At 48.0% G+C, this 12,682-nt stretch overlaps 1 protein-coding gene across 1 annotated transcript in view; it reads right to left on the bottom strand.

The window, feature by feature from the left end:
* Positions 1-11,717, bottom strand: part of SLC6A5 (solute carrier family 6 member 5) — a 35,548-nt gene extending 23,831 nt beyond the window's left edge. The window contains exons 1-8 of the mRNA XM_054826460.1: positions 11,565-11,717; positions 7,590-8,117; positions 6,203-6,341; positions 4,795-4,926; positions 4,293-4,466; positions 3,595-3,736; positions 3,038-3,170; positions 745-879 (exon numbers count right to left, since the gene is read on the bottom strand). Of these exons, the coding sequence (XP_054682435.1) occupies positions 745-879; positions 3,038-3,170; positions 3,595-3,736; positions 4,293-4,466; positions 4,795-4,926; positions 6,203-6,341; positions 7,590-8,117; positions 11,565-11,717 (1,536 nt within the window). The remainder of the gene's footprint in view (positions 1-744; positions 880-3,037; positions 3,171-3,594; positions 3,737-4,292; positions 4,467-4,794; positions 4,927-6,202; positions 6,342-7,589; positions 8,118-11,564) is intronic.
* Positions 11,718-12,682: the final 965 nt, after the last annotated feature.

The raw sequence follows: 12,682 nt of genomic DNA, 5'->3' as shown, positions 1-12,682 counted from the left end.
AACATGTTTTACTGGCTTCATTGGCAACAGATGGCTTTTTAGAAATCAGTTGAAATCATGAGTGAGGCAGCAGAGCTGAAGCTTCATCTCATATAGTCAATGCTTGAAGAGCAAAGCCGAGTACCAAGTCCCTTAATTCTGTCCTCTCCCACACAGCGAGTAGCCTGGTCTGTCCTCTCCTACACAGCGAGTAGCCTGGTTTCTTACAGTGCAGGTAGGACAATGATCACAGCTATTCTGTGTCAGTATGTGTGCTATCAGGAGTTAGATTAGGATGTATAATTTGATTTTGTTTAATCTAACGTCTCAGATTCATTATTCAGAGCAATCTTTGCTCAATAAGCAAATGACCTACTCGGAGCATTTCTCAAGAAATGCAAAGAAGTTTATTATGTTACCTATTAAAAGCTTCATGTGTTTGTTCAAGCCGAGGCAGCACCCAACAGACATCAGTGTATGAAAATCTGTGCTTCCTTTTTAATTCCCTATTTTCCAAACGCACCTACTCAGAGATTCAGGTGAAATATTAAACGTGAAGTAAATACCGTATCTATAATAACATAACTAAAAAATGTGCACACAAATAAGAAACATCCATTGCAACAACACTCCACGTGAAATGAAGAACAAGTTTCCACAGGTGACAGTATAGCCTCTGCACGGAGAAAATGCTTGCAACAGACATTAAGACATCTGTATGGATTATTCACCCTAGCAGATTTACAAGTGCAATAATAAGCCCACCATAGCATCAATTAGCTTCTCCCACTTTGGTGTGATGAAGTACCAAATTCCAGCTCCTGCTCCAGGTAGAGTTACTCCTCTTATAAGAAGGATGATGAGAACTACATAGGGGAACGTAGCTGTAAAGTACACCACCTGGACAGACACACACACAAAAAAAAAAAAAAAAAAAAAAAAAGATTATTCAAAGGGCTTATTTGGATCCCTAAGAAGAGAGGGTAAAATATAAAAATGCTACACTATTGCCTGAAGAAAGCAATTACTCCGTCTCAGAGCCAATCACCAGGGGATAAAACTAGGAAGACAACAGGGTTATTTCCCAGGAAATCTAAAATTTTACAGCTCTTCTTGCTGCTGGAAGCAGGAATAATATCAATAACAACAGAGGTAAGAGTTGGGATTCTAGAGAGAGAGAGAGGGGAAGAAAAAGCAGGAAAGAAGGTCTGGAGAATAACAACAGGAATTTACAGCTAAATGAAAACATGCCTTTTGATCCTTGCCCAGAGTAACCTAACACAGCCCAGTGGAAATGAAATGAGCAATGCTATTTAAATACCACTTAAAGTTCTGATTTCTTCTATATACTTCTCTGTATTTAACTAATCCTAAGGAATTTTTATTCCTGTTTGTACCTCTCAATAATTACATATCACCATTAAAATATTTATGGTCCCAATGCAAAAAAAAAAAAAAAAAAAAAAAGTCAGTCAGTATAATGATCCAGATAGACCTAATCATCATGATGTCTAAATACACAAAAGAGGTTGTGTGTTTAATGTCTTAATAATTACCTAGTACAGAGCAGAGCTCTCTGCAGTGAAATAAATGGCTGCATTATAGCCAGTTAAGCTGCACACTCTACCCAAAAGCATTTCAAATCCTTTTCACTTTAACCTCTGAATCTTACGGGGACCAGAATCCTCTGAGCTCAAGCGACTTTTGGAGCTGTTTTCCCAACTTTCTCTTTGCTGTTTCAAGAGGTGTTTCAAGAAGTTGTCCTGATGAATTTTTGTGCAGTGAATATACTGAACTCATTCATGCATAAATAAAGGTTTTCTATCCCTGACACCAAAGAGTCAATATTTTTCTTGGCCACTAAGACTCACTTGAAGAAATAGCTATTGCTATATCCAAACTCAAGTTGTTATCCTGTGCATCATCCGTTTCTTGGTTCTAGCCTTTCATGAAACAGTTTTTTCTATCACACTAAGGCAGGAGGCGGGGGGGGAACACCAAACTCAACTTTCCCCTAGTACTCCGAGTCTCTGGATTTTCTGCTAATTCCCAAGCTACTTCCCAAGATGTTGTCAGCTTCTAGATGCCAAGGGATGGCTTGGAATCAGAAACCCTGTGCCCAGCTCCAGAAAATTCATAACTATCTCTACATAGCCACTATCTCTGCATAGCCACTATCTTTATCCCAGGAAACATCTAGTTATTTTTCTCCAGCTTTTTTATCTTTTCAGCCTACTCTTTGTAAATAAGCTAGATTTCTCCTATGTCATCATCTAACATTTTAACCTGCCTGCTAATTGCAGTGGCATTGGTAGAGAAGTCTCAGGTATTGCATTCCTGCAGGTTTCATAAAAACACACTGTTTAGCTGCTGCTAAAGAAAAAGCTGCATTTCTCTGCTCAGACGGCTGCCTGACCAATGCACATGCCTGCACTCCCATGCCAACGAGGGGACATGCTCCCTCATGACATTGCTAGTTAGGAGGCATGGCAGAAAGCCGCAAATTTGAGGGGCAAGGGAGAGAATGACATAGGATGTCAGAGAAACGGAGCAAGGGGCCGGGTTACCACAAGGAGGAGTTTTAGATAGATGGCACACAAATATTTGGGAGAACAGGATACACACTATCACTGCTCACACTCACCATTAACCAATTTAAGTTCAGTTCTGATTTTAAAACATGTTATTTAACATCTCTATTTACATCACAATTCTCCTGATTACAGTGAAACGTCAGATGATTGCAGAATTTTAATGAACACCACACAGAGTAAGGAAGGCTGCCAAAGGCACCTTTGTGCCATCTCACTGCTAGCGCAGCTCAAGGGCTCATTTGAAACTACTGAAGATTAAGGAACAAATGCTGAACCAAAATTATCCTTTTTTTTTTATGTTTTGGCTGGACAGGAAAACACGGACGGGAAAAAGGCATTTCATTAATACTTAGCCATTTACTGAAAATAATTTTCAGTAATTCACTGCCTTAAACAAGAGTGCAATTCCCTTGAAGCAGCACACTGCTTTCTTACAAGTGTATGATCACAAATATTTTTCTTACTTTTCCTGATGACTTGATTCCTTTAGCAAGGGAGGCATATACGATCACCCAAGCTAGGAAAAGGGACAGTGCCAAGGGCCATCGAATCTCACCGGGATATTCAATCCCTGCTGAAATCTTCAATACAAAGTATCTAAGAATAAAAATAAAAAATGAAAAAAAAAAGAAAAAAAAGAAAAAAATTAGTTACAGCAACTGTAGGCAGTAATTCAGTGCAAATTCCTACACTATTTCCTTTTGCTTCAGTGTTCTCAGTGGTTTCTCTAGAAGGTTCCAGTGATTCTCACCATGTATTATTTTATTTATCTGCATTGCAGTAGTAGATAAAAATGCCAAGCGTGGGCCAACATCCCAGCTGTGCTAAGCACTGCAGGAACAGGACACAAATAATCCAGCATTTGAAATTTAGCTTTCATCATTCCTATGCATAAAAAATGGGTATCATTTGCTGTCCTTAACTATTGTATTTCTAGTCTGCCAAACAGTGATTTGTTGTCTGGTACAGTGGATTTTAGAGAAAGATTGATATAATGTCTCTAAACAAAGAAAGATCTTACTTGAAGTATTCTTCACTTCCACTGACAAACGTTTTGTTTCCTTCACTCGTGAAGTTAACCATAGTCAAGTTTGGATAGGCACTCATACAGAAAGTAGAGTTCTTGATTTGTATTTTTGGGTGGTCACCAATAATGCAGGAATCTAGGAAAAGAAGACAAGAGAGAGAAAAATAACTTGTCTAGACTTTTTTTTTTTTTTCCTTCCTGTTGGGTGTAAAATGACACTTTTCAGGTCGTGGCATGTTTTGGGCAGTTTGCAAAAACGGTTTTGGGGTATTTTTTTTTGTTAAAAATAAACCTCGCTAAAGCCCAAGAAGTTGTTTTTGACAGAAACCAGAGGCTGCCAGCTGTAACATTTCATTCTATGCTTCCTCCTCTACACAGAGTTTTTACTTGAAAAAAGAGTTGGGCTTTTTTTAGCATTACAGTTGAAAAATCCAATTTATCCTTGATGAGAAAAAACGTAAATAAAAGGGGGGGGGGAGGGGAAGTGGGAGAGCGCCCATATGATGCAGATCACTTCAAAGTGGCTTGGGAAACGACTTGCTGGGAACGTCGTCCAGCCACAGTCATCCGCAATCTCCTCTGGCATCTCCCAGGGGCGCAGCTGAGCGGGAGAAAGCTCTGGAAACCCACCACGTCCACAAAGAAAAATAATAATAATTTAAAAAAAAAAAAAAAAGCCTGTCCCAACTTACCTAACAAAAGTTTGTTTTTATCTTTACAGTCTGGCGTGTTCCACGGGTTGTTACACGAAGCCCAAGGTAGCACAGGTACAAAGGACGCAAAAAGGTAGAAAAGTGTGTAGCACAGAATAATATTGTAATATATGGCTATTAGAACGGAGATGATCAGCATTGCAATGCCACAGCCTGAGAGGAAAGAGAGGGAGAGAGGAAAATAATGCGATTAATGCCAGGCGGAGGAGGGGAGCCGCAGCAGGTCCCGGCGGCTGCAAAGCAAGGGCTTGGTCTGGCGCAGGTCCCCAGCGCGTCCCGCACCAGAAAGGGCTCCACCTGCAAGGGCCGCGCAAGTTGCGCGCTAACGCTGCTGAGACACCAGCGGAGATCATGGGGAGAGCCCGTAGCATGCGGATGCGCTGCGGAGCGGGGGCGCGGGGAGGTGGCGGCGCTTAAGCCATGCAAGAGGGAGGGTGCAGGTCATGCTCCCCAAAACCGGGCCGGCTCCTGCTCCGCTCACCTTGCAAGGCGGGGATGGCTTTCCAGACCGACACGGGCCCCTGACTAGCAAACTGCCCCAGGGAGACTTCCAGGAAGAAAATGGGGATCCCAGCTAGAGCCAACATCATCAAATAGGGGATGAGAAACGCACCTTCGGGGGGAGGAGGGGAAGAAAAGAGAGAACAACCTGAATCATCGCGCACCGGCGGGCTGCCCGCGGAGGGTCCGCGCCGCTTCATTCATCGCATCGGGGTGAACTCGCCCCCCTCCGCGGCCCGGTGCGCCCACCCAGCACCCCCCGTGGCGGCCACAGGCTGGGAACGGGCCGAAACGGGTCCGTGGCTGCCCGTGACGCTGGGGACAACTTAGTGAAGACCTGCACATTTGAAACATTTTCTGTTTCCCGGCGCCCCCAGCCGCAACGGGGGAGAGGAGCAACTTTCTGCATTTCCAGCATTTGCTCGAGACAATATTATAATTTTTAAATGAGTATTTTAACACCTCCCACTTAAAAGTTCTTATGTGTAAAAGGAAAAAAAAAAAGCTCACCTTTTTTTTAAAGATTGATTTTAGTTTTAAATCGCTAGTTGTCTCACATAAAATAGCTCTTAGACCCTCTACACAACCGTTTTCAACGCTCACAGCACCAATATGCCCTGCTGATAGTCCTGCAAGAGGCTTACAGCTGCAGTAGGTTGTAGCGGTAACACCCACCGGTTCTCAATTTAAATAAGAGCCTCTGTTAGGAGAACCTCGGCAAATAAACTTTTTCTTCCCTTTGTAAACTGTTAACGACACAACCTCTCTTCCAATTTTTCTTCCCGTCTATTCCGCTGAGCAGCATTCGCTCTATTTCAAACGATTTTTTTTCGGGTCATTGAGAGATCGAAAAGAAACTCCCCAAACTTTACAAAATAACGTAACATCTCAACCGGAGTTCAAACGTTTTCGTGTGACTTTCCCGACTCGGAAGTCCTTTGTATCGTCCTCTCCTCCCCCCGCTTCCCCCGTCCCACCGTTTGCGGATTCAGACCCGATTGCGTTTAAATTAAGCGAAGGGGGGGCCAGAGCCCTCACTCTGTGCCCAGGTGTGATCAACCCGGCTCTTCACTTTCCTCCTCCTCCGGCCAGCACCAATTGCAGGGGTTTTTAAGGAAAGCGCTACCTTCTAACGAAATTTTGACAGACCTTTCCCACTTTCAGAGCTGACCATCAGTAAAGCCCAGCCAGGTTTCTCACTAAGTCGCTGACGGTCTGGAGGTGTCCCCAGACCTCGGCTCAGCCCGGGGCTTGCTGCCCGGATTTGCCAGGCAAGGGGGCACCGCCGGCCCCCGATTCCCTCGTGGGTTTTTCCCCGCCAAAAAGGCAGGGGTCGGCTCTGCCACGTACGGTACTGCAGGTAGAGAGACAGGAAAAAGCCATCATACCTCCCCCATTCTTAAAGGCCAGGTACGGGAACCTCCAGACATTGCCCAGCCCCACTGCATAACCCACCATGGAGAGGATGAAATCCAGCTTGCTAGACCAGTTCCCTCGGGCTTTATTTTCATCCCCTACATCGTCTTCCTAAAGGGAGGAAAAGGGGAGAGGGGGGGAGAAGAAGAAAAAAAAAAAAAAGACATCGGAAAACAGCCACTTTTGCAAACAAGCATCGCGGGGCTGCGGGGTTCACCGGAGCGGGGACGGGGGAGTACGGGAGAGGGGACTGGGGACCCTTCCCTGCAGCTCCCACCCGCCGGTACTCGGGCTCCTTCCTGCCAGAGGAAACAGGAGAGGGGCTTTTAAACCCTGGCGCCCTCTCAGGCTGCTCCCGAGGCAGGGGAGGCGGCTACTGCAGCCCGGGGGACTGAGGGGGGGTCAGTCCCCTCTGCCCGGGCACCCCCGCCCAGTTGGCTCCTCCGGGGGCGAAATGCGCAGGGCTTGGCTCGACGGCTCCCTTCCCGCAGACTCCGGCCACTGCAATGCGCATCTCCCGGCATCTGCACAGGGCCTCGGGGGGGTCGCCTGGCTCCTAATTCCCGCAGCACGGGAGGTCCCATCGCTCTCTCTGTTGAGCAGAACCCCGGTGCCCTTGGACGGGTAAGGACTGCCCGCCTGTCCCCAGCAAAGCCCGCAAGGGCCCAGCCTTTCCCCCCGGCACACACAGACGAAGCGAAAAACCGGTTTTACTGAATAAACCCACGCCCCTCCCCTCCTTTCAGGGTAAACCCAGATACACGGGAGGGCAAGGAGAGGGCCGGGGAGGGGGGCCGGCGCCTTCCCGGCCTCGCACCCCGCCAACGGCAAACCCCTCCCGGGGCTCAGGGTCTGGGAGGGTTTGACATCTTGTGGGGTTGATTGATTGATTGATTTCACTTTATTTTTGGTTACAGGCTCCAAGGCATTCAGCCGCCAGGCGCTTGAGCAGCCGGCCGGGCCTGAGGAGGGGCAGAGCAGGGCACCCTTTATCGCGGCTGAGGCTGGGCACAGGACTTGGCCTCACGCAGGGAGGCGAAACCGGTGTACGCACACGCGTACCGCGGGTGGGAACAGGGTTATACTGACAGACACGGCTCAGTGAACGCATTGGAATTAGCCGGGAACTATTGATTGTCGTTTATACCGATATTACATGATTAGCACTCGCCAGCAGTACAGCACTTTATCTAAGACCCTCTCTCCCCCCTTCCTCCTTCCCCACGGCACAGCCCCATCCCCGACTGATTTGGAACCTGATTTTAGAGCTTCAGCCCCAAATCGGTGCTGAGTGGCAAAGATATCTCATTCCCACGAGCTGAAGGAGGGGGAAAGAAACCCTGTAAGGAGCCAACTTACCCCCTCCACTCTGCCAGGAAGAACAGAAGTGTTGCCATCTGTGCCCAGTACCACGGTACTCTGGCTCAAGGTCACCCAGGCGCCTTTGGCGTTGTTTCGCTCCAGTGTGCTCTTACCAAGGGTTAGATTAGCGTCCCCGTCTGTGCTTTGCAAAGCGGGAATTTTGCAGTGAGGGATAGCAGCTTGCCCGGCGGCCCCTGCTCCAGGGGCGTGCTTGCACGGAAAGGTTTCCACAGATTCCCTCCGGAGAGTGGAGTTGGCTTGCACCGGGGTGCTGCTGAGCTTGCAGATCCCGACTTTGGTCCTCTCAAAATCATTTGGTTTAGCTTCTTCGGAGAGAAGTGTTTTGTTGTCGTTGGAGAGCGATCGAGGAAGCCTGGCCATCGCGGCAGGGGCTTGCGATGGGGCATTCTGCGGCTCATTTTCGGGGCTGATTCTTACAACTCCCGCACCTTCACTGGCTCCAGGAGCAACGGTTTCAGGACTGTTCACAGGCTGCTTGCTCATATCCCTTTGACTGGCGTAATCCTAAAATGACAACGTCACATATTTTACCAAAAGGAAAAAAAAAAACAACACACCAGCAAAAACGTTGAGACTGCAGATATTCTACGAATTTCTTTCCTCGTGCACAAAATGCGCGTGCTAGAAAATCTGGATACAAAAGTGTTGCAGAATTTCGAGGTGCCCCAGCTCGCCTGCTTGCCCTCTCATTCAACGTTAATATTCTGGGGGAGAAAACAGTAAGGTACACAAAAAACTCAAAACAAACAAACAAAAAACCTCACCAGCGCCTGCAAACGCCTAATTCGAGTTTAAATAAGTGTTTTTACAGCACTGCGCCGCCAGACCTCGTTAGATTTCACATCACGACTGTAGGATGCTCCCTTCCCTATCACCAGTGTAGAAAGATTCTTTAATTTTACGCCCCATTTCCTTTCTGTCATTCAACAATGCACATCGGCTTTTTTTTTTTTTTTAATATATACAGGCAAAAGACAAGCTGCCCTGTAGGCAGCCAGAGATGTTAAAAAACAAGTGAAATAGTGCTGGTGAGCATTTCTGAGCTGGCTGCTACCCTTCAAAACCCGACAGCAAGACAGTGAAATGCAAAAACAGCCACACCGCCACAGCGTAATTAATGACAATAACAGCTAGCTTTCCCTATTCTTTTTCTTATATTTTCGACTCGCACACGTCTAAAGATTTTTTTAAGCATTCCCGTATTCATTAAACAGATTACTCACAACACTCTCACACTCCCCCGCCTTTCCCTCCAGTTTATAATGTAAAAATGCATCTTCTTTTTATACCTTAAACAATCCGCAGACGAACCCTACCTTTTCCATCAGTTTAATATTAGCTTTACAAATACACTTTCTTTCTAGAGGACGGTTTCACAAAGCGACCCATCACGGTTGCAAGTTTTCTCTTCGTCTTAATCCCATCTCCCAGCGTCAGAGATAAGATCTGCAAGGGCTCGGACACTATCCGAGCGCACTTCGGGGTACCACCGTTTTCCCCGCGCCCCCTTCCCCGGCAGCAGCTCTACCCCAGGTCCGCGGGGGGCTTCCCGCGTGGGGTCCGCGGACAGCACCGCGGACAGCGGCGGCAGCACCGCGGACAGGTCCCCCTCCGGCACCGCTTCCCTCCCTTCAGCCCTTTTCAAAATCAAAGGGGAAAAAAAAAGCACTTACCATGTCTTAAATAGCCACAGATTGACTCCGGAGGGTAAAAACAGCAGTACAGGCGATTGACAGACTGGATTTTGCCCAGTCCAGAGCAAAGCTTTCTATACTTCCTTGGGAAAGACTGGGTTTGCGTCAGTGCATAGCAAGGTGCCCTTCGTTTGACATTTTCTTGATAATAAGGGTTTGATAAATCATTACCCTTGGTTTCAGATTTTTAAAGGGACAACAAGAAGCCAGAGCGCCGGCTAGCTGTCATTCACGCGGCAGTGGGATTGCGTGTTCCGTGTGACTCATATGGGGGCTGATTACTAAACCAAATCCAGCAAGAGCACGGAAGAACTTTCTTGCTGGTAATTAGAGGGAACATGTGAGAAACACGTACTACTGCACCCAAAGCAAGAGAAAAAGGGGGAGAAACCTTCCCTTTCTACCTCTCTCCCGGTTACTGTAGTGCGTGATTCCTTTTCTCCCCCCCCCCCCCCCGCAGTCCACGGCTCGATCAGACGTTATAATAGCGCTTATATATTATATATTTTATATATATCTCCACATACTTCTACACGCAGAGAGAAGTTCACTGCGTATAAAGTACACAAACACATTTTAATTGTCTTCCCTATTCTCGTTGCACAGGGCAACACGATATCATTTATTTTTACTGCGCCTCGTGGGGGGAAACCCTCAACCCTAAGTAAAACAAAACGATACACACAATAAAGCAATTTTCTCTTCCATCAAAACTATCTTAACAGTTAAGTGGGAGCAAAGACGACGGCAACCGCAGTCAAGTTGTTGGTATTCTTCCTCCACTCATCAAAGCATTTATGTTTGAGAATTGGGGGGAAATTACTCATCATTAAAAGTCAGATGTTAACCCAGAATCGTTTTTGTAACGAAGTAATTCACCCATAATCACCTCGCGTAAGCGTTACTTGCTATTTGAGGGGCTTTCTCAAAGATTTGTTGCGCACAAGGTAACTTTCTTCACGCTGACAAAAATAAAAAGCGCATTGGCAGATCGGGATGCTCCCTAAGCAACCTTCCCAGTTGTTTCAGCGTCAGAGATGCGGTTCCTCCGCATACACTCTGCTAGCGTCAGCTTCTCCGGAGAGTATTTTATATTTTTAGCGTAAGCAATGTGTGCTCCTGTTCGGGGGAGGGGAGGAGAGGAGGGGGCTAAACTCGCCAGCACCACACGCATTTCTCGTACGTCCTTGATTTTACAGGTTACTAACGTTTGTTTCAGCGGACAGAGCAAATAAAAAAAATCGCAGTAGCCCAGACAACTCCGCAAAGCCTCTGGCTGCCCGGTGCCGTCATGAGCAGGGGACTGAAGAGCTTTGTTCCACTGCAGGCAACTGCCCGCAGCGCCAGGCTGCGGCTCGGCGTGCAGGTGGAGCTGCAGAGGCTGCCCGTCTCCCCTGGAATTCAGCCCAACTCCTTTACATTACACCTGGGCATTGCGGATGTAAGCAGAAATTCACCTGCAAGAATTATAAAGAGCACCACGAAAGCCAAGGAGATTGGGGGTAGCAAAGCAGAACATTGAAACAATCTTTTTTTAGCAGAAAAGACCACCCCGTTTCCCAACTGAAAAACGCCTTCGCCTTACAGCAGAGCTTCAGAGCATGTTTATAACACAGCTACCGTCAACTTACTATGCTGTTACTTCTAACGTATTCAAGCATGGGGGCCTACCTATAATAGAAGTATATAATTAGAATACGCATATATAGGTATTTTTACACATACACACTGTGAGTCTATGTCCCTCTCTCCAAACACGCTCTTCTGCCTCTGTTCTACCATATATACTCTCCCCGGTCTATTCAGAAATCGAGGGGCACACGCAGAAGGTAGTTTTATTGGGGAGGGGATTAAATCGGTGGCATTTTGCAGTGTTTCCTTCTTACCGCCCCCTCCAGCCTCCGAACAATTTGTTCCGAGCCAGGGAAGGGAGCAGGGCCGTTAGCTCAGTTATGCGGCCCTTCAGGTTACGTTAATGCCTCTAAAGGCACGAACCAAATTAAAAGCGACAAGGCAGGAGTCCAAGAAGTATTTTGGTCACGAAGACCCCCCCCAAACCTCTTCTAGAATCACAGGGTTGACTTACTTTGTTTTTTCAGAAAATTGACAAAACTCATTCTTCACGTTCTTTTCTAAGCGATATTTTTTGCTTTCTCCATCAGCACTGAAACGTGAAATCGAAGTTTCACCCCTGGAAAAGACGAATCGATCTCCTTGACTTTCAGCAAAGGCAAAAGCACCCCTCTTTCCCCCGCACCTCGGGGAAGGACGCTCTCGGTGGGGCACGGCGGGAGGTTCCCGCTGAGATCCGGAGCCAAGGACCCGTGCTTGGACAGGAGGGAAACCCGCAGAGAAACACAGCTCGGATTCGAACATTTTCCCTTTTTCTAAGACCCCCGTCGGCGGCCATCGAGAGCGCAAAGCCGAGCGTGGCAGAGCCGCGCTGGTCCTGCCCTTCCCTTCTCACACACGGCTTCGGATGGAGACACCTCTCCTTGGTCCAAACTCCTAGTCTGGAGTTACGGTTCTTTTCAAAAACAAAACAAATCCACCCCCCAACGTGGGGTTTTAACCCCCCAGTTAACTGCCAGTAAGTTAATTAAAGTGACTTTTCTGAGTTCCCTCTTGGTTTCTCATCGTCCTTTCCCAACGCCTGTCCGGAGGCGAGCCGCCCCTTCACAGCCCCGATCGCGCACCTAAGGGGTTAAGGAAAAGGACCTGGCTGCAGCTCACACCAAACACACACCACCCTCTCCCTCCCTCGGGGGGGCGGGGGTCACCCATCCCCGACTTCAGCCTAGAAGGGGTCCCTGCCCGCTTCCCAAAGCCGTGGCCACCGGCACAGCTCCCCGGGGCCGCCCCCACCGCCGCTGGGAGGGAGGGCGGCTGCTCGGGGGATGGGGGGGCTCGTGGTCTTTCCAAAAAAAAAAAAAAAAAAAAAAAGGCAGGACACCTCCCCCTCCCCCGAAACAGCCCCCTCGGGGTTCACCTGCTTGAGGTGATCCCCCCACGGAGACAGGGGTGCCCACAATCCGGCGCCCTCCGCAGCCTGCAGAGCGGCCGAACAAGCGCCTCCGTCTTAATTACTTTGTCAAAGATGAAAAATAGCAATTGATTTTTTTTTTCCCCACCCTTGCTCGCCATCTCTCCTCTTCCCCGGCCCCTCTCTTTTGCAGATAAGCAAATGCGCAAACGAAGTGGGAGGGAGCTGGCACCCCCCGGGAGCGGGGGGAGAGGGGGGCGTCGAGCTGTGCCGGGACGGTGCCCCCTCGTTCCCCCCTTCACGCCATATTCGTGTCGTGCCTTAAAGGGAAAAAAAACCCAAACAAGTCACGACATGAGCAGGCCATGACACCTCTCCCCAAACACGCCGAC

The sequence above is a fragment of the Grus americana genome, chromosome 5, assembly GCF_028858705.1.
Source record: "Grus americana isolate bGruAme1 chromosome 5, bGruAme1.mat, whole genome shotgun sequence".
NCBI lineage: Eukaryota > Metazoa > Chordata > Aves > Gruiformes > Gruidae > Grus > Grus americana.
The sequence above is the reverse complement of the archived record's forward strand: the minus strand, read 5'-3'. Positions and strand labels throughout refer to the sequence as shown.